At 33.8% G+C, this 22,011-nt stretch overlaps 2 protein-coding genes across 3 annotated transcripts; one reads left to right on the forward strand and one right to left on the reverse strand.

The window, feature by feature from the left end:
* LOC105173095 (tryptophan--tRNA ligase, chloroplastic/mitochondrial) lies at nt 1,891–10,768 on the forward strand. 2 transcript variants are annotated; one of them, XM_011094855.2, is made up of 15 exons: nt 1,891–2,016; nt 2,114–2,263; nt 3,405–3,492; nt 4,049–4,090; nt 4,568–4,657; nt 4,754–4,876; nt 6,017–6,088; nt 6,323–6,435; nt 6,594–6,615; nt 6,713–6,778; nt 7,764–7,820; nt 8,446–8,492; nt 8,619–8,700; nt 9,148–9,237; nt 10,336–10,768. In XM_011094855.2, the coding sequence occupies exons 1-15, from the start codon at nt 1,949–1,951 to the stop codon at nt 10,468–10,470; spliced, it is 1,245 nt and encodes a 414-aa protein (XP_011093157.1). In that variant the 5' UTR covers nt 1,891–1,948; the 3' UTR covers nt 10,471–10,768. The 2 variants fall into 2 exon arrangements, with proteins under 2 accessions (XP_011093157.1, XP_011093086.1); XM_011094784.2 differs by having other exon boundaries at nt 1,892–2,016; nt 2,111–2,263.
* Nucleotides 13,606–17,465, reverse strand: LOC105173240 (cell division control protein 2 homolog A). The gene is made up of 9 exons (XM_011094957.2): nt 17,317–17,465; nt 16,459–16,467; nt 16,186–16,370; nt 15,782–15,902; nt 15,259–15,432; nt 14,846–15,009; nt 14,486–14,573; nt 14,338–14,391; nt 13,606–14,049 (listed from the first exon to the last, which is right to left on the reverse strand). The coding sequence occupies exons 2-9, from the start codon at nt 16,465–16,467 to the stop codon at nt 13,960–13,962; spliced, it is 885 nt and encodes a 294-aa protein (XP_011093259.1). The 5' UTR covers nt 17,317–17,465; the 3' UTR covers nt 13,606–13,959.

The following is a 22,011-nucleotide window of genomic DNA, read 5'->3' on the forward strand; positions in this document are numbered from 1 at the left end:
ATTATTAAGGTTAAGATTTAATCAATTTTGATATATATTATACTTATAATTATAAATTATTATTTATAAAAAATAAAAAAAAATTAACCCCCTCGCCCTCCCTAGCCCCCTTCCCCTCCCTTTCCGTTCGTTTCTAACGGAAAGGGGGCGCTTAGGGTTTTTGAAATCACAAGAATTTTTTTTGCTTATTTTTAAAATATAGGGAACATTTTAGTTGTTTTTTAAAAATATAAGGGTATAAAATACAATTTGACCAAAAATTATTGAAACAAATGACAATATTTGATATTCCTTTTAAAGAAGATGGTACCTTCCGATCATATTTCCTCGAACCTAAAGCTAAGGGGGCAGGGCTCCACGCCTCCACCTATTAGCTCAGTAGGTTTGATTTTGATGCCTATGAGTAAAATATTAGCCTCATAGTCCATCTATTTACACTAACTTGAAATGTCAAAAAATAAGATAAATTCAACGAGATGATTCGACAAACTGCAAGAATGACACATCTTACACATTTTTGATATATTGAGTCACATTATATCAAAAGATTTCCAACAAACTCCTTCTAGACAGACGGCAGTTGACCTGCCAGCAGTAGGTAAAATGAAATTCGCATAACTGGACATGACTAATTCAAACAATCATATCTCATTTCATATAAGTCTTAATCTCAATTTCCTTTTTTTTTTTTCAATTAGCTAACTCATGCATCTTTCCAACTGTACATCACAAGCTGCATCCACTTCAAATTTTGCTCCCCATAGACCAATAAATAGAAGTTATTGTGCAAATTTAACTATAATAAGTATTATCCACTCGCACACTGTTTTTCTTCTCTTAATTTTTAGCATGTCTCTTGCTTATTTTTGCACTTCACACGATTATTATCACTTTATTATGATATTTTATCGAGTTACTTTAATTATTAAATCATTGTTTTTATGTTAGTTTCGGTATTCCCAATCACTTATTCAGTGATTTAAGTATCAAAGTGTTACTCTTATTTTGCATGTTAATTCTTGTTTGATCTTAGAATTTTTGTAAAAATCCTTCAATCATTGTAGTGATGTTGTACTTTGGCACGCAAAGAGTATAAAAGTATTTCAAATGTCAAACCATTTTTTAAGCATTGTCGAGTGCAATTTACCTTAAATTTTATTTTGATAGTGGGTGCTCTATATTTTATATACAACTAATACAGGAAGAATGAGTAAATTACAACTAATTTACCTTAATCTCCTTCTGAAAAAATGAAGAGTAAATTACAACTAATTTTCTATTATGCCTTTTGTATTTGAAATTTTCAATATTTTCTAATTTTAACGGTCATACATAATTAGCTTAATTCGTAATTTACACTAGGTTTTCACCCATGTCTTGCAGTAAACTAACAAAAATATTACTGTGGATTATAAATTTTAATTTTATTAATTTTTTTAAATTTTTATGGACTAAGTGAATAATTTTTTACAAAATTTTCGATCCATCACGTTCATTATTTTTAATAGTTTTTTTTACAAAAAGTTATAGCAAGATCAAAATTGATAATTACAGGTCTCTTTTTGAAAAATTATATAGTTTTATCAAACTCAAGAATATCAATAATTTTTAAAAATAATAAAAATATTCATAATTATATTGAATATCAAACAGTTATTTGTAATTTATCCAAAGTGAATGTTTTATAACTAGTTGCTTCAAAGCCCCCACATTTGTGCTTGGAAAGTAACACGGAGCCGCTGTCATTTTTGGGCCTCTGATCAATATTGGGTAATATGCTGAGTTAATTAAATGGAAGCCCATATACCTGGCCCGTTGGCTGTACACCTTAACCGGAAGATAGACGGACGCTGATCCGGGTCACCACGTAGGATTCCGGTCCGATTTCAAAACCATATCAGTATTTTCAAAACGAGAAGACGAAGCTGAGACATTAGCAGCAGCAACAATGGGGCGCTCCATACTCTCTCACTTTTTCGTCCTCTCAAACACCTATCCGCGCTCCATCTCCTCATTGTATGTTTACTTGCTTTACCTTTGATTTTGCTGTTTCATGATGTTCATTACATTTGCTGTAAATCCTTTCATTTAATCTAATTTGTTTCCAAAGTAGGCCGTGCGGTGTTCATTTGAGCAAATGCTTGAGTAGAACGGGTGCGGTGCAACAGCAGCGGCGTGTACGGCCTGGGGAGAACTTCCGGTGCCTTTGCAGCGTTGCAGTTTCTGAACCTTCGACTTCTGCGACTTCTTCTAGCTCCGTAAAGTATTACTAATTAATTTTCTTCTCCATATTTTTTCCTTTTTCTTTTTTTTTGAATTAATTTGATTTTGTTGTTGGCTCCGTGTGTATATAGAAGGAACTGAATCCCTATTATTGGAACTACAGTTACTTCCTTTCAAATTTGAGCATTCCTATTTCGTGCATTCTAGTTAGTTGATTCAAGCACTCTACCATCCTTTTCCGCTGAGGTTGGAATGAGAATGAATTTCTTTTGAGTTTGTTGCGTTTTGCAATTGCAACTTATTCACCTAGATTATAGTTGGAGTGGTGCATATTTTGGAGTGTGATATGATGGTTTGATAGTTGTTCTGGCTGATTGTTATTATCAGGTTGGAAGGGACACTTGGGAGACTGCTTGTCATATATCTAGCGTAATGGTTAGCGACTTGTTTTGTTGTTCATGGGGAACTCTGACTAGTCTGGAGTGCTTGTGAAAAACTTATAGTGCCATTGCCTTCTTACGTGGTGCTCTGGAAATCTTTTATCAATTTGAAAGTTGGAGAACAATAGAGAACTGTTTGATCTGATGCTTGAAGTTAAATTTGCCCCAGTCGTTATTTGCATTCATTTTGATGAGGTTTCAATGTACCTCATGTTGGCTGATCAAAATTTCCACAATTTGGATTATGAAATCCTCTTATATAACCTTGATATCATGTCTATGGAAGTTATGGAGGCATGTAGTGTTGCTGCAGGTGAAAAATTGATTGTCTCTCCTATTATGGCTGCAAACTCAATCTGTCTATGCTCAATTATGATTCCATACATCAGTTATAATTGCAGAGATCAAACTCTTCAAACACTAGTTAGTTTAGTCTCATTTTGGCCATAACATATTTTCATCTTCTTGTGTTAATTTAAGAACATGGGTAGAATTCAGGTACTTGATGAAGCTGAGTTGCTTGATACTTAGCAAATACAAGGGCACATGCATGGACTATATGCTAAGACGCTCCTATCTGTTTGTTAAATAATAATCTATGTCAGAAGTCATGCTCTATAATTGCCTCAACAGGGAATTCATGTCGTTTAGCTTTAACTAAGTCAAATTGTCTAATTGCCTTATGTTTGCAGTAAAATTATTTGATCTGACCTGACCAAATAATAATTCCTTCAATTATAGGAAGAGAATAGTCTCTGGTGTCCAGCCCACAGGATCCATACATCTTGGCAACTATCTTGGTGCCATAAAGAATTGGATTGACTTGCAGGTTTGTTTTCAACATTATATAAGAATAAGGTTCAAGTCTTTGATAAGTTAGATAGTGTGTCCCAACATATCATTTTGAGCAGTTCTCTATGATGGTGACGAATTTGGCCTTAGAGTCTGATGTTTGTGGTAGTTGCAGGTGGAATGAGGGGAGGAGAGAACTTTGGTAGACCTCCCCCACCATGCTGTTATCAGCCCTCTGGGCAAGCTTCCTGAGTTAGTTAAGGAACCCTAATAAGACATCATGGTTAGTATTTTACTATTTTAAAAAAATGGTGGGGCATGTTATAATTCTACTAGGTCCATAGATTAGCAATGGCATATCCGAGATCTTTGTGAGTTTAACATGCTCTTTTGTGCGGGTATACATACAAAATGCATATAACCGCTACCCAGCTGAACTTTTGTATGCTTTAGGTACATGGCCACCACATTTGGTGTCTTAGAATGAAATCTTGCTACAATATTAATAAATATTAAATAAACTCGTGTTCAATTTTCTCCAAGTATAAATACCCTGTCAGGGCTGTTGTTTACCTCATGTTTGGTCCTTGCAGAATACATACGAGACTCTCTTTTTCATTGTGGACCTCCATGCGGTATGCTCTAATTTCTGCCTTATGTTCATTGCTGTTGAAATGCATTTTGGTCCTTTTTTCTTGAATTGATATCTTCACATAATTCTCTAAAATCTTTAGATGTTTTGAATATCTTGTTATTATTGTTTGATTGACTTGCAAGGTAGCATTTGGCGTACTTTTTCCTTAATGACCCAATGTGTTCCTGTGTGATAAAGTGATGCTCATCTGATCTTGTGTTGGATGTCTTACTTTCTATAATTAGATACCAATCCATTTACCTGATGCCCTAAACTATAGCACTTGAATTATAGCTCTCAATGGCTACTACTTAGAGAAGAATTTTATGCTTGCAAAATTATGATCTTCAGAACAAACTTTAAATTTTGACTAATGGCTTAATTTCCACGGAGTTTCTGCCCTCCCAGTGGACTTCGTTTTTATTAAACTTTTCAGTTGTTATTTCTAAAATAGACCACTCTTATTTGTTTCTTGCAGATAACTTTGCCATATGAGACACAACAATTATCAAAAGCAACAAAAGATACTGCAGCTCTTTATTTGGCATGTGGTGTGGATAGTTCCAAGGTCTTCCCTATGTCGTTTCCTTAAGTTTAATTGTTTTAGATGATCATTCGCTATAAGATTCCTAACCCTAGCTCTGTGTCCATTTTCCAACTACAGGCCTCAGTCTTTGTGCAGTCTCATGTTCGTGCTCATGTAGAATTGATGTGGTTGCTGAGTTCTGCCACCCCAATTGGATGGCTCAATAGAATGATTCAATTTAAAGAGAAATCGCGAAAGGCGGTTAGTTTTCTGCTATATGCAATTTTAATCATGTACTTATCTTATGTTCACCATGTTCCGGTTTACCACAAAAAAAAGGTAATTTGACACCTATCTTTAAACTGCCTTTGATCATCATATTGAGGCAACTTAATGCCTTCTGTCCAATACCTTTCTTCTGTTGGTTTCCTTATTTTTTTGTTTTATTATATCAACACACACAGACAAACACATAGCTATAGTGTGGTGCGCGGACAGTTGACTAGGGTTCTTTTGTTCTAAATTCAGCGATATTTCTGGAATTGATCCCCCAGCTGCATCTGACATAAGTTATTATTGTTCATATGCTCAAATCTGTTTTTTAAGATGCATGGGTTTCGGATGGCAATGCTCCTTTCTAGTAAATAAAATCAAAATTTGCCACATTCTTTTCATGCTCTGGGTAGCAGTTTTCCGAATTGCGTAGGGGAGAGGGCTGTTGAACTGTAGTTATAAATACTTAGGTTAGGTAACCGAAGAAATTGAAAGAGTGAAACAGACAACCAGCACAACATACTCTGGAAGCATTCTTGATGTCCCTGGTGGGTCCAAGCATATATGTATGGAAGTGTGTTTTTTATGGCAAACATTTATAGGTTATTGCATTTTCACTAAGTTAATTGTAAATCAACTTCCCTAGGTTAAATGTAATCCTGAAAAGCTCTATGCTAACAACGTGAGAATTCTCTTTAAAATGTTAATTTTTTAAGGGAAGCTGGAGTAGATCTGATGTGGATTGCTGTTCATTCATCACAACGTGATCTTATTGATTTCTATAAACTGAATTTTGTGGTGTTTTGGCAGCTAACCTGTTAGTTTGAAAATTGGATATGCTTGTTTAGTCCTTTAGATTTGGTAAAGTAGGCTGCTTCTTTCTCTTACAAGATATAATATGTTGCATATTGATGTGGAACATTGTAAATGCGAAATGATATCGATGTGAATTCATTGAAATTTGAATTCTTAATCGGATGCAATAGAATATCTTATATTTAAATCATTCTCCATGCCCCAAGAACTATGTTTTGAGCAGTCATCTATGTCAACATCCTTAGAAAATGTATTCCTTACCTGGTGCAGTGTTGTCCTTATTATTACTTATGTCTTACTTTTTGCTTGCAGGGGGATGACAATGTTGGGGTTGCTCTTCTGACCTATCCTGTGCTTATGGCTTCTGATATCCTTTTGTATCAGGTAATTCTTTATTTTTGCAGGATTAGTGTATAATATGCCTTTTATTTAAATGCTTAATATTGGTCCCTGTTTTAACTTTTGCACTATATATTCTTAATTCGAAGAGACTTGTGCTTTCACTTTCTTTGGTACAACAATAGTTGCCAAAACGTACTTGCTCTCTGACATGATTCTTATTGAATTGCCTGAACCTGAATATTCATTGTTCTCAAAGAGTGTAGTACTCTTGTGCAGTCTGATCTTGTCCCTGTTGGTGAGGATCAGAAGCAACACCTCGAGTTGACTCGAGAATTAGCTGAACGTGTTAACTACCTATATGGAGGAAGGAAGTGGAAGAAGCTGGGAGGGTAAGGCAAGCATTATAGTTCAAAATTTATGAGCAGTGGACATTTGTTATCCTTCTATAATGTTAACCTTTTATCCCAATAGTTTTTTCCTGTTATTCTATGTTTTTTCACTTGGAAGCTAGGAAACCTAAATGATTTGTTTAATTTTCCGGCCAAAGGCGAGGTGGTGCAATTTTTAAGGTGCAATGTTGTCATTGACTAGTTATATGATTTAAATCGAAGATACATTACAAGTTGGAGAGTCCATTTATTATGCTCAATTACTTGATGGATGTAGGTTCCTGAACCCCTTATTCCACCAACTGGAGCTCGTGTGATGTCTCTCACTGATGGTCTTTCCAAGGTTCTGAGTTTTAATATCTTCCTGTTTAGACGAACATTTTTCAGAAAGATATGGTGTCTTTTCTACAATAAATGTATTGACAACTTACTGATGCATAAATGAAATTATTGCACACTTAAAACTGTCATTAGACATCAGGATGTGGTTGGATGATCTTAACTTTGGATGTTTCCCAAATAGTCATGTCTTGTTAGAGGGGAAAAACGTCATTTTTGTTTTAAGAATAGTTACTTGAAAAGGTTGCAACTCCTTTTGCTACTGCCAATACAATAGTACGGAAAATCAGCAGGTTGTATCTCGTAAGAGTGGAATTACTAGTTGAAATGCTTAACTAACTTAAACTGAAAAAAATAATATATTAATTGGAGAGAATTGTGCATGCCTCATAATTGGATTCAGGACTCTTCCAGACACTGCATTTCTGGGGAAAACTGAGAAGTTTTTAGTTCTTACCACAGATTCCATCAATTCAAATTGATGTATTCTATTATAGGTAGATGCTGTTTTGTTTCTAGCTTGATGGGTTGAGTCTTTTCATTTAGTCTCTAAACGTGATGTTGGTAATGTAAGCTGTGATGAGGGCGTCCCCACATAATCCTCTTTCAAATTAGAACCAAAGTTGGAATTCCCCTTAGAGAGAGGGTGAAAAGAGATTCTTGTATTGAGTATTGGTACTGATGTCTCTTGCTCTTTTACGTTGTGAATTGATATTTTATATGAACTGTAAGCTCCTTAAACTTGAGCTTTCTCTGGTGAAACAAAGATCTTTTCTAAGAGCTTGTTTGTCCTATTATTATGCTTCAGATATTATGTGCAACGTGTCATCTGCAAATTTCTGAAGTAGTTCTTCTCTTGTACAGATGAATTCATCTGGATTTTGCATTTGATAAAACTTAATTGGTTTGTGAAGATTTCTTAAATATTACTTATGGCTACCGTCCATTCTACCGAATTCTGACTTAAACCATATGATCTTTGTCTGCAGATGTCCAAATCAGCACCATCTGATCAATCTCGAATCAATTTACTAGACCCGAAAGATGTGAGTATCATTTCTGCTTATATTCATTTCTCTGATCAATATGGTCAGTCCTCATAAGTTTTTAATATGTCTTTATCTAGTAATTTAGTAACAGGGAAATGCTACTATATTTTCTATTTGCAGCTTTTGTTTGTGACTGAAATATGTGCATTCTGCTGGTTTCATAAAGATTTTAGTTGGCTAAAAGACACAAAGAGGGGGGAAGTGCATGCCAGTGTGGATTTCTTATTTACTATTGATACTAGAGATTTGCGGGCAACCATCATTATATAGTTTTTACTGTTTATCTAAACAATCTGGATGATATCCCTATGGCATATCCCAGTCTTCTTTACTATACTGTCTTTTGCTTTTAGAGGGAGAAGATTACATAAGCATTCTGGGACCCAATTTCAGAATTGGAAAGTGAAAACCCCATCGTTACCCCTATGAGGATCCTCCAGTGTGTGTTTTGTAAAATTGTTCACAGCCAAAATCGACTAGAGTTATGAATATATCAGGCTTGTTCATTTTGTTTTAAGTGTTATTATATATCCATGTTGAAGATTAGGTTTATAGGTACCAAGTGGCTACCATCATCCTCTGATGGTACTTGCCCAACTTCACTCCTTTGCTGGTCTTGCAGGTAATTTCCAACAAAATAAAACGTTGCAAGACTGATTCATTTCCGGGGTTAGAGTTCTCTATTTGTCTATTGCGATATTCCTTTTGGATTGCCTTAAATATATTTATCTATTCCTAGTCTTTTAGTCGCATTACCGAGATTAACCATCGCATCTCTATTGTGCAAATATGCAGCTTGGAATTTGACAATCCAGAAAGACCTGAATGTAACAACCTTCTATCGATATACCAGCTCGTTACCAGCAAGACAAAACAGGTAATCTAGTTCAAACTATGCAGGGAAAGTTGCTGTTGCTTGTACCTAAAATTTATTTGCTTATGAACTCTAGTAACTTTGTGACTCATCTTTCATTCAAAGTGAGTATGGATATTTTAGTTTAAGGGTTTGATGGAACTTCTTTTCTTTTTAAATTTTATGGAACCTACATGATTGTCAGCAAGTGTTACCTTCCTCCAGTTGGTACACCATGAGGGCGTTTGAGATGAAACCATGGTTGGTTGTAGCAGTATGTACAGTGGAAATACGTTTGGTTAACTTGATAAAAATATATCATTCTCTGAAAAGTTCATTCTTCATATAGTCACTTCACTGTTGAGTTCAATGTATATTTCAAAGCTCAATCTGATAAATTATTTCCTGCTCTCACTTTATATCTACTAAGAAGCTATCTCGCTGTTTTCTTATGAAAAGCTATTGGTGCAGGAAGTTGTGGAAGAATGCCAAGATATGAATTGGGGAACCTTCAAAACTCTGCTTACTGATGCTTTAGTTGATCATCTACATCCAATCCAGGTTTCTTTTGCAGATTAATGTCTTTGATAACCACATTTACAAACAGTGTACTCTATTTGATTTCGAAACTCTATCTAAATTTACTCTTTTCACCTATGAGTAATGCCTTTAGGCTATTTCCAACTTGAAGGGCTACTAGGATGCCATCTGTTTAGTTTCTATTGAAATGTTAGCATGTCAATGCCATCATTAAATATTCACCAGTACCTTCAACAATTGAGTTTCTAGAACATCTACTGTAGGATTTGGGTTCCAGTGCGGAACAATTCAGGCGATACAGTAAGGACAAATAGGAGCACTTTTCTTTATGTAAATATACTAAATCAGATTAAGGGAACATAACTATATTCAAACTTAAAGAAATAAAAATTTGAATGACCTCCTGTGAAAATGTGCACGTGTCTGAAGTGTGACACACAAAGTACACGAGCAAGATAATCTTAGGATGTTTGGTCAAGATTTATAACAATGGAAACCAGTCTCATAACAGGTTTACACTATAAGAGTTAAGAAAACCAGAGAGTCAAAGGAGGAAAAAAGAATACAAGGTAAAACAGAGGAAAAACTTTCTGTCTTTCTTCTGTTAGAATAAAGGGACTATTAAGGATAATTGAACTGTAGTAGAAGAGAAACATGATGTAGCAGAAGTACCGAAGTGGCCCTTTTCTATACTTAATTAGTGGAAAGTAAAGTTAACAACAGTAATTGTTGTGTTTCTCTTACCAAACTTCTCAACTGTCTTAAGACCCTCAATTTTTTATCTTAACATCCAAATTTTTTCTGCATGGATTTTCTCCTGGTCAGAAAGTGTATTGTGTCAACTGTCCTCGAATTGAAATATAATATTTTCTTTGGTTATAAATGCATTTTGTGGCTGAACGTGTTCAAAGGAGGTTTTCCTCTTAGGCTAAGACCTTAAATACCAAGCAGTAGGAGAATTCTACTGAACATTTTTCATTCCCTATTAGATCAAATTAAACCACTTAGGTTCTTTTTAAATGCTAAATCTTATTTAGTTGTTTGTTAATACCTGCCTCTGCTGCTGCTTGAAACCATATTTGAGTGTCTTCTTTGTTATCTGAATCTACTACTTTGCAGACTCGTTATGCAGAGATTATGTCTGATACCGCCTACTTGGACAATATCTTGGCCGAGGGTGCTAGTAAAGCCACAGCCATAGCAGATGCTACTCTCAGTAATGTTTACCAAGCAATGGGATTTTTACGGAGATGAGGATCATGAACGGTCTTGGGAATGTCACTGAAAAGTTAAGTCAAGTAGCTGTATTAAGACGCTGAATACTCGGCAATTCGATGTCTGCACTTCTAATTATTTGGCTTCTGATGATTAAATCATCCTTGATCAGAGAAAAGTAATTTATCATGAGGCCACCTTTCATATATCTCTTTATTTGACCCCCTCCAAGTGGGTACATTCTCCTCAAATGGTTATTTATAGCCTAAATTATGTTTCCCGCTATACGAGAAAGACTTATAATTGTTAGATTCATAATCAATATCTAATTTAAGAAACGTGGTTCATGAGTTCTTTTCAGTTTCTGAGTAGTTGTTTGACTAGACTGTTGCGCTGTTTTGGTTTAAACTCTCTTATCCCTGCTGAATAATGTTGACTGGTTCCATATAAAATTCTAAATGTGGCTAATTATTAAACAAGTGACAGGGCAAGAAAGTATTTTGGGATAAGAACTTCCCTTCAATAGTATGCAACAGTTTTCTTTAAATCTTCCTGTTTGTTTTTCCCATCCCCGTGAACATGGATATTACCATCCTTTCCCAACTCCCAACCCCTCTTTCCTCTTCCTACTTGCCAGTATATTTCATTGGTTATTCTTCAACAAGCTTGGAACCAGTGATAGACATAACTGGAATGTTTCTTCTGGCTATTGAGCTCATGATACCTATACCGACTACTGATTACCGTGTAATAGTTTCTAAGATGACACAGGAATACGGAATAATGCACCACAGTTCTATCAATACACAATATAAATAGCTAAACCAGCTTCGGAAGTGGATACAATAGTCAGAGATAGTTATTGGAGATGTCAACTATTAGATAATTTAAAAGAATGATTATATTTACATTCTTTCATTTATCATATATTTATATAAATTATTTTTTGTCTTTTGCATTATTACAAACACCAGCCTGTTAGTTAAAAAATAGGAGCAGTTTGTATAGTATTGTTGATATTTTTTAAAGTATTTGCGTAAATTTTTTAAAAAATAAGGATGATTTATGTAAATGATGTCAATATTTCTAAAAAATGTATGCGTGACTTTTTAAAAAGCAAGAATAATTTATGTAAGTAGAGTATAGACGTAATTTTCCTGATTTAAATGATATGCTTCCTGTTTATTTGATAATAATGGTTCATCAACAATCCAAGGAGAGGGGAATCCTTGGATTCTTTAGGATGAAAATCGAGGCGTGAGATTATTGATTAGCATTGGGAAAGGTGTAGCAACAAGGAGTTGTCAAGTTGTGGCGCGAAAATCTTTCATCTTACTTGTGAACAGAGGAGACTGGAGAGGACTGAGGAGGGAGGGACATCCTTAAAACAGTTATTTCTTTCTTCTTCTTGTATTGACATGTCGAATAAAGTGAAAGCAACACAAAAGTAGTACAAACTTGCTGTATAACTCAAATCTAGTCACTTTCAAATCTGTATATACGCACGTACTATATATGTATACTTTGGCTTATATGAATATATAAATAATTAAATACACTCAACACCCCTATAAAATTGTTAAATTGCAATTTCTCCTAAAAAATGTTTTCAAATTACATTTGAATTTTCTTGAAAAATTCATTATTTACACAATTAACCCTCTTTTACTAGAGTTCGGAAGAAAAATGTTAACATTAGCAAAAAAATTATGTAAATTTTTGATTTTACACCTTATTTAATATTTTCATGTAATGTCGTCAAAAAATAAGATTGACTAAATTTTTATAATATGTGCGCAATTCAACACACTTTGTACTAGAGTTTGATACAAGTGTTTTACTTATCCTTTAAATGAGAAAATGAAGAAGTACTTACAATAGGGAATTGGATTTTGAAATGAAATGGGTCAATTTTTGAGTCAGGCCGATTCAGATTATTTCAACGTGTTATGTTTTATTTCTTATTTTATTTGTTTTTCGCACAAAAAAACTTTTTGAATTCCCGGTAGAAAGAGATTTCCCTAAAGAAAACACTTTTAGAGCTGCCCAATACCCCTTCCTTTTCCAAAAATTTTTACGAATACGCTTTTTTGACGCAAAAATACGTTTTTTTGGAACTGCCATTTAAATAAAAATTAAGAGATTACTCATTGGTATAGCTGGATGTAAAAGACATCTAACAACTGTATGCTATTTACAGTACGAATGAGTAAAATATTACTTTAACCATCACCTATCCCCTATTCATGACTTTATTTATTGATGGGTTATTTTAGTATTTCTTTGTACCACATCAATTTGGTAAATTTGTCTTGGACCTCTTTTTTGGGAATATCATCCTTGTCTTATTTGACTTGATTTCTTTACTCCATCACCGTGTAATAATTTTTTATACATATAAGAAAAAAAATTAATAATGTTAACCTCATTTTATATATATGCATATATGTTTTTTAATTCATTTTTAAGTACAAAAATATATATAAGAATGTTAAATGAGAGAAAAATTTAAATTTATATGATTTGTTCAGGCATTTCAAGCTCTAACCAAAGAAAGTCGGGTACAGGCAGAAAATTTTCAAAGATCGTGTAAGTGATTTAAATTTTTTAAAAAAAGTATAACTTTAAATTTCTAGAGAAAGTTTAAATATAATTAACCCATATATAAATTTTAATCGTTGCATTAATATAACATCATCGTATAACACCAAAAATACGAACTCACCAGATAAGATTTTACATGACATGAAATTACGGAAGAAAATTCATATTTGAGAATTAATCATTTATATCACATGCTTTTTCACACGCACCCAAAAATGAATTTCCCCTAGATAAGCTAAAGTGACTCCACTCGTACAAAAGCTTTTAAAGAAAGAATATATATATATATGATTAATTATATTATATGTATATGATTAATTATATTTAAACGCTCTAAAGATACAAAAATTATACTTTTCTTTAAAAAAAATTTAAATTACACATGCACATTCTCCAAAAATTCACCAGTTACATCTAATCTTATTTATTATGATTCAGATTAAGAATGCTGCCATTAACAAAAAATTTACATAAAATTTATTTTTTTTTAAAAAAAAGTATAAGTTTACATTTTTAGAGTATAACTCCCTCTCTCTCTCTATACATATAATGGGCAGACAACTTAAGAAATAACATTTGATGGGCTAAACGGGCACACCATAGTAATCTATTAAAAGAGGATAAAATCTAATACAGAAGCATGATGTTACAGCCAAACCGACCAAAAAAAAAGGAAAAAACAGAAAAATAAAAAATCAACAAACAATCACACAAAGGGGAAATGAGCTAGTAAAAGCACAAGCAACTGAGATTTCTAGAGTTGCTGTTGCTTGTTGCTTGTGCCAAAAACCACCTCCATATAAATTGAATTACATCAAATGAATCAGGAAAGGGAGAGACATAACATCACCCACATATCACACATTTTCTATGACAGAACGCCACATATCAATATACATTCGCGCCAGGACTGGAGCCAGCGAATCAGGGGACGAACCCGATGTCCTTGAAGTATTCATGTTCGAGAGCACTTCTGGCAGTAATTCTTTTGCTGGGGTCTAAGCAGAGCATTTTCTGCAAGGGTAAAAACAGTAAATCAGTCGTCCGAATGGCAGTTCTTTCTCGTGGTTTCTTTAGTAAGAAAATGGATGTCTCAAAAGTTATCCACAGCCAATGCTACAAATGGGAGGAATAACCAAAGCCATGTCTATAGGTCCTCTTGAAGAAAAACATAGCTTGTTTGTTGAATGTACATGCACAAAAACCATTTCTGGTTGGAAAGGGATTTTTTCTAGTTTCAGGACTAAATAACTCTAAACTGATCTTTAATTCTTCTATTCACATCCTCAAACATGAACTTACACAGAGGAGGTCAAGGCCAGCTGCATCAAGATTCGGAACCACAGTTGCCAGGTCCTGCAGAAATAAAGAACCGATTAAACTTGTACATCATGAATGGTCATAGAAGAAATATCAGAAATAGAGGAAAGCTCGTCAGAAATTCGATCACCTTAGGTGGCCATTTAGGAAATGCTGATTTAAAATCAGGCAGGGATGTCACTCCAGGCCACGTATCTTCATTTGGGGTGCCCATTACTCTTCAATACAAAAGATAACATGAAACACATATATATGTATCACATCTGGACAAATGGAATTGAATATTGGAAGCAAATGAATTTTTTTTTTCTTTTTCGGTCAGGAATTTTAGGTTTTTATTGGACAGCAGGCTTGATTGTCTTAGATGCAAATAAATTACGAACCAATACAGGCTAATTTGGTCAATTAAAAAACCAGAAAAGGACAAGCACTTCTGCATTATGTCATCAAGATTTAAGTCAAGGGCATCATTTTTGTTGAGATGTATTACCTAAAAATTTTGAAGAGTTCATCTATCTCAGAGTCACCAGGAAATAGTGGTCTCCGGTTTACCATTTCAGCAAATATACAACCAACTGACCATACATCCACAGGAGTAGAGTAGTGGCGTGATCCAAGTAGTATCTCTGGAGCCCTGTACCATAGTGTCACAACCTGCAGAAAGTATCATGAGGGAAGAGAAACAACAAAGTCATCAAGATGAAGATTCCTTTCAGGCTTTCACAAGTCAGTTAAAAGATGAAGAAACTGACTGCAGTGCAGAGGTATCTTCTAAACCTTGTAAAAGCACTGAGTAGTTAGGTTTTTGTCATGCATAATAAGAAGCAGCTAGGAATTAAGATGTATTCAATTAAGCAGAACGGCCTGCAAAACTCAAGAAATATCAAGTTCAAGACCATTTACCTCATGTGTAAATGTCCTGACAGGAATACCAAATGCTCTGGCCAATCCAAAGTCTGCAAGCTTTAATGCATTTGTACGGCGATCTATCAGCAAATTTTGAGGCTTCAAGTCTCGGTGAAGGACACGGTGAGAATGACAGTACGCAATACCGCGGAGTATTTGATATAGAAACATCTACAAAATTGGAGATTGACACAATGATAACATTGATTTGCGAAAAAGAGTTTTTGCATCATCTCGAAAACTCTAAGATGAAATTTCTTCTTGCATATGTTAACACCACAATATCACCCAACCCCTCCTTATGCGGTAGCTTATATTTGTCACATGTATAAATGCAGCAACTAGACTGAAGCAGTTTGAAAGCAATAGTTTTAGGTGAATTTTCAATGAAATATAGTAATATAAGTATTAATTTGTATCTGAAGATAAATCTCTAAACCCACTATCGTCCTCAGAAAAAAAAATTAATCACATAGAATTAAGATCTCAGACCTCCGCAGGACAGAGAGAGGTCACATACTTTAACCAGACGAGGATCCTGGGAGAATTCTGGGCAAGAATCCATGTGCTTCTTCAAATCCAAGTCCAGATATTCAAATACCAGATACAAGCGTTTCTCACTGTGTACCACATCCTGCAACCTGCGAACAAATGTCAGAGTTGCAATCCCCATCCCTGGATATTACACGACTTTGTTCCACAAATTAAGCGAGAGATTTTCAGTAAAGCCGTGCCAGACTAAAATGCTATGAAATTAATATTTAAATGCTCTTATAAGTTATAGTAAACGAAATGCCAATATCAATTGGCAACAGTGCAATATTATGGGTTGAACAACATGCCTCCACTTTTCTTCTTTACAATAATCATACCTATTATCTTTAGTTTTGTAAGAATCCCTGTTAATTTCAATCACCAATATACCTCACAATATTTCCATGTTGCATCTCTTTCAAGAGAGAAATCTCTCTAATGGCTGTGCTAGGCACTCCCTCATCTTCCTGCTCTAGCCGGATTTTCTTCAGAGCAATAGTTTCATTTGTCATACGATCACGAGCCTTGTACACCACCCCATATGTTCCTTCACCAATCTTCTCAACTTTTTCATACTGCATCCAGAAACGGGGAACGTCAAAAAATCCATTTCAAGCACAAAACAATTAGGACATCACAAGAATTGATTTATACTCTATTTACCTGCTCCATCTAGCAACAATAATTGAAATCACCCACCAGCGACATAAAAGAAAAAATAAAACCGTTAGACCATGATACAGAAGTAAGATGAGTATAGAGTGCATGTAGCATAAATATCAAATATAAACAACTAACAGATGTTGGTAACCAAAAACATTTTAGAAAAGATGCTTCTGCCAAAATCGCATGCACATTGATTGCGTCTAATTATCAGTCAAGAAGCTCTGAAGTCCAATGGAAAAACATGGCATTAATTGAAATTTGAGTCACTGCAAAGCAGGGCAAATAATATTCTCAATGATCCAAAAAAATGCCAAGAAATCAACTACACTTAGAGGATTCTCCTTCTCAAATGGCTCAGCTGAAATCTACAATGAACAAACAGAAAGCCAGAACCACAAACTTCAACCATAAAGAGATGAAATCATCCGCAGAAGTTCTGAGTACTCTTACAATGTCGAAAAAACAACCATAGATTTCACAATGATTCACTTGAAAAATAAAAATTAACCACGAACGAAATTTAAATTAGCACAAAAAACAGGAAATCAACATACGTTGTCTCCATCAATCAAAATTCGAAAACAAATTTGCTTAAAAAAAATAAATAAATAAATAGCAACTGAACAAATAAACGCATATTATTTAATTTACTTCAGAAAATTGAGTCCGAATACATCACTGTTTACATCTACCAATTCACCAGTTACATCAAACAGAAAAAAGCAAATAAACCGATCAATTCACTTCAAATAAAAATAAAAAAAAAAATTAAGAAGCATAAAAAAATCAAAAGATGCGCAACCACTAACTCCGGTTGCAAAAAAAATCAAGCAAAAAGAAGCTGCGCATACGTACCAGAGATCGATGAAATGTGAAGGACTGACAGAGCGAGTAAAAAGAGAGAGTGGGCTGTGTTTTTGTTGCAGCAATTGAGAGCGAGCTTTCATATAGGGTTGCCTTTTTTGTTTTTTTCTTTAATCATTTTCTTTTCCTCTTTTTGGGTTTTGTATTTTATATATTTATATTTAACTCAGTGAAGTGATTGGGTCTTGGGGTTTTGACCAACCTTTACTGTGGTAAGTCATGTCACTTTCTTCTTTACCTTTTCTATTTTACTGCATCTCCACTTCTTCATAAGTGTACTTCTCAGCTTGCATCTAAAATACTGATAAATTACCATCATTACTCTCGAGATTTGATATAATTATAAATTTTTTAATATTTAATATAATTATATATAAATATTTTATGATTTAAAAAAATTATTTTTAGTTAGGTTAAGACTGAAGTCCTATGAACAAATTTAATGTCATGGTTTCGAGCCCCACCAAACGTGTGGGTACTTGTCTCATTTTATGTGAATTATTGTTAGTCATATTAATGTATTGATCGAATTTAGATAATATTCAGTGTATCAAGATAAGTCATTGTAATTCGCTTACGATTATTAGTTAAAAAAGAAAAAGGTACGTTCGAATCATGCATGTCTGGTATACGCGATGAGTTTGTTTTAATATACACATACTATTTTTAAATTAAAATACTTTATACAATAGTACTTGTACGCAAAAACAATAATGGAAAGACATAAAAATTACTCATTTTGTGACTGAACTATATTTAATTATTACAATAAATGCATCCATAAATAGCTTTATGTCATTAGTTTTATTGGCAAGAACTAAAAGTACTCGTTCAATTATTTGTTATAAACCATTTCTTTAGGTTTAATTCTTTTATTTAAAAAAAAAACACTTATTACATATCATTACATTAATCAATATATTTAAAAGTTAACAATCTCAAGAACCAACAAATAAATAAAATAAAATACCCGGCTCGCCTAATAACACAACTATTTACTTTTACTTGGGAGAATATATCATACGATCACTAAAATAAAATTTATTCTTGGTTATAATTTTATTGGTTGAGAACTAAATCATCGTAAATAATTATTATTAATATGGTTAAACAAAATTCGATGCAAAAATTTAAATTATCCACCATGAAAATTATTTTTGTTGTCTTTTAACCATGATAATTTTTTGGGATAATTACACTCACCTCCCTTGAGGTTTGATGCAATTACACGTAGACTCTCTGTGATTTGAGAAATTACATCTAGCACTGATGATGCTTGCTTCCGTCTAACAAATAAGTCCCTCCATTAATTAAAATTCACCGAATTTACTGATATTAATTGAAAAATTAAAAAAAAATCTATATTAATCCCTAATTTGACTTATTACTAGTTTATTTGCAGGTCAGATAAATCTTTTTATGACCAAATTATCATCATATGTCTTCACACATTAATGTATGTGAGGAGACATATCTTTACCATTATAAGGATAGTTTAGCCCGAAAAAAATATTTGACTTGCAATAAGTTAGCAATCAGTCAATTAAGGGCAAATATAAATTTTTATTCATATTTTTTTAATATTAGAAAATTCAGTGAATTTTTACTAACGGATGTACTTATTTGTTAGACAGAAGCAAACCCTTATGAGTGTTACATGTAATTTCCCAAGCTATAGAGGGTTTGTATTTAACTACACCAAACCTCAAGGGAGCGGAGTGTAATTATCGCTAATTTTTTTAGCTGCACTCGCAAAAACCATAATCAATAATTATGTGTGGTTATGATTAATGACTATTTATTTTAATTATTTATTTTCAATTATAATAATTAATTATGATTAAATATTAAATTTGTTTAGTGAATGATACGGGCTCAAGGCAAAACATTCTTAAATTATATATAATTTATGGTACTTTACCATTTTGTTATCTCCAACGATCTGTAACACTTAATGCAACATTATTATTTTCGACTACATAACATTGAATTGCAATATAATTTATAAATAACATTATCATTCGTACAATTTATTTTTCATCCATCTCCCAATACTTAAAAACGTTTCACAAAAAAATATTTAAGAATTTATTATTTGCGCATGTCACATTTAAGAAACAACTATATATAATTCTCAGCCTCACCACCCACAATTGTCAATTTCATGAAGATGGGGCATAGCATATAAGATTGTTATAATTTAAAAGATGAGATAGAAAGATTGATTCAAAAAGAATATATTTTCAAGAAATTTTTGGATCACAGTGGAAGAATTGATAATGTTGAAGAACCAAGATGGGATAGTGACGACTCGCCAACAATTGGAATCATCGGTACCATATCTTGAATCCAGTAACAAAAATGATCGAGTACAAGAGGTTGCACGTCAAGGAAGCAGATAATTAAGAAAAAGGGTAGAATAACAAGTGGTTTAGTGTTTAGAGGCTTCAAGATGTATTAATTTCCTTGTGACCTCTTTCCAATAAATGAAATGTCAATCTTTTTTTTATCTCGATATCAAATAAATAGTCTTCATTATATGAAGCTATAAAAATAGAAAAATGACTTTCTTGAGTTGTCACACAACACCCCAAAGTCCAAGAAACTAAAAGAAAATAATTTCCTTGAGGTGTCATACGCAACACCCTGAAGTTTAAGAAAATAAAAGAAAAAAGACTTCTTTTAGATCTCATACGCAATACCCCAAAGTCTAAGAAAATTATTAAAAAAAAAAAAGCTTCATTGAGGTGTCATACGCCACACCCGAAGTCTAAGAAAATAAAAGGAAAAAGACTTCCTTGAGGTATCGTACGCAATAATCCGAAGTCTAAGAAAAGTAGAAAACAAAAGAAAAACAACTTCCTTGAGGTGTCATATGCAACATCCTAAAGTCAAAAGAAAAACGACTTCCTCTAAGGTGTCACGAGCGACACACAAAGTTAAAGGGACTATCAAACAACTCTCTTAGGGATTCTACGATTTCACTCCAAAAATCATCACTTAATTAATAAAAGTTACGAACCCCATAAAGAGATAAAATCAAGAAAGTAGGAAACAAGAGGGACTAAAGAGAAACCTCTGTCATGTGACCAAAGTTCAGGTCGAAGCAAGAAGCCTCAACTAGAAGCAGGTCAAGGGAAGAAGCCTCAACCATGAAATTTGGAGGAGTCGGCATGCTCCCATAGGAAAATTGTAATAGGAGATATATCTCCTAGCCATGAAGATATTTTGCTAAAAGAAAAAGAAGAAATTAATTTGTAGAAGAGTCCAAGATTCACTATAGTTCATAAATATCGCAAGAGATACCTAAGAATTTGGGGGGCTCTTGATGGAACAGAAACAAATTGCATTGATGATGATCATCCCAACAAGAAAAGAAGAATATCTCCTTTCCTTTGTACAGTTAAACTTGTCAAATTAGCGTAATGTAATAAATTGCTAAAATACCCTCAACAAACAAATCGCAACCATGTCATAAGAATAGGTGAAGGGCGAAATGGTACTCCACTCTCACCTACCCTAAATAATGTAACTTTGTGATAGTATAAATACCCTCCTCATTCTTTCATTTGGAGGAGGAAGATTCTAGTGACAAATCTAGTGTAAACGTGTTGAAGCGTGTCCTCATGATACAAATATAGTCAATCTTGCTTTTTAGCAACATTATTAGTATTTACTAACTATATACATATTCATTATTGATTGATATTATAATGTAATGGTGAAATTTAACAAAATTTATGAAACATTACAACATGATATTTTTTTACGAGGCAAGTGAAATGAAATGTTGAGTTTATAACTTTCTTCCAATGAGTTTTGATGCGTGTGAAAATAACATGGGTCCAATGGATCTGGACTATCGCTTGATGCTTGGGCTGAAGCTAGCGTATATGGATCCTAAAGAGGGGACCTACAAAAGCACGTTAGCACTCCGACCCACAAATTAATATTGAATTCGAGATGAAATAAAGCAAAAGAGTAAATAAATTTAATTAAAAATCGAGAAATGGTGAATAAAGTTGGTGAAGAGTGCGAAGATTCGTGATAATGTGCTTAGAGAAAATTTTAAAGAGTGTCTAGAGAGCTATCCCCCTCCTAAAGGGACCAAACCTGCATTTATAGGGGAGTGCCCCCATCTGCTCGGGATATGTCCTTCTCCCAAGATTCATGTAAATGTTTGTTGGGAAGGTTTGATAAGAGATAAACAGTCTTACCCGTTAGCTGGAAGTGCTTTGGTAGAAGTCCTCTTTGCCCGGGAGATCCCTCGCCTGCGAGGAGTCCTAGCCGCCAGAAGGTCCTACCACGCCTACATGAGCCTCCTTGGTTTGATGTGTCTGTTGTCACTTAGGTCAACTGGGTGCCATGTGAGAGAGCGGGCTAGCGTATATGGACTTTTTGGGTTGAATGTCTTGTTGGGTTGTAACTGTGGACCGAGCTAGGAGGTGTCCTGAACCCCTTTGTCACCTGAGCTACCTAGGCCTGCATATTTTGGATCAAGGGCTGGGATGTCCAAGACTTCAGTCAATTTTGAGTCGGGCCATCCTAGGCATACTTATCAAGTTTAATGAAAATTTTAAAGGAATAATAGTTACATCATTATATAAATAAACTCAATCAACAATTAATTCCATGTGATGTAATGCAAAATTAACCAACACAATTTAAAATAAAATACCAATTATT

This window comes from Sesamum indicum, linkage group LG1 (genome assembly GCF_000512975.1).
Source record: "Sesamum indicum cultivar Zhongzhi No. 13 linkage group LG1, S_indicum_v1.0, whole genome shotgun sequence".
Taxonomy (NCBI): Eukaryota; Viridiplantae; Streptophyta; class Magnoliopsida; order Lamiales; family Pedaliaceae; genus Sesamum; species Sesamum indicum.

What these genes read in the sequence shown, in the direction of transcription:
- LOC105173095 (XM_011094784.2), top strand. Translation starts at nt 1,949, where the DNA reads ATGGGGCGCTCCATACTCTCTCACTTTTTCGTCCTCTCAAACACCTAT. An exon ending in ACTTCTTCTAGCTCCGTAAA is followed by an intron (nt 2,264 to 3,404) that starts GTATTACTAATT and finishes CTTCAATTATAG; the next exon opens with GAAGAGAATAGTCTCTGGTG. An exon ending in AGAATTGGATTGACTTGCAG is followed by an intron (nt 3,493 to 4,048) that starts GTTTGTTTTCAA and finishes TGGTCCTTGCAG; the next exon opens with AATACATACGAGACTCTCTT.
- LOC105173240 (XM_011094957.2), bottom strand. An exon ending in TTCCTAAATGGCCACCTAAG is followed by an intron (nt 14,392 to 14,485) that starts GTGATCGAATTT and finishes TTATTTCTGCAG; the next exon opens with GACCTGGCAACTGTGGTTCC. An exon ending in CTGGCCTTGACCTCCTCTGT is followed by an intron (nt 14,050 to 14,337) that starts GTAAGTTCATGT and finishes TTACCCTTGCAG; the next exon opens with AAAATGCTCTGCTTAGACCC.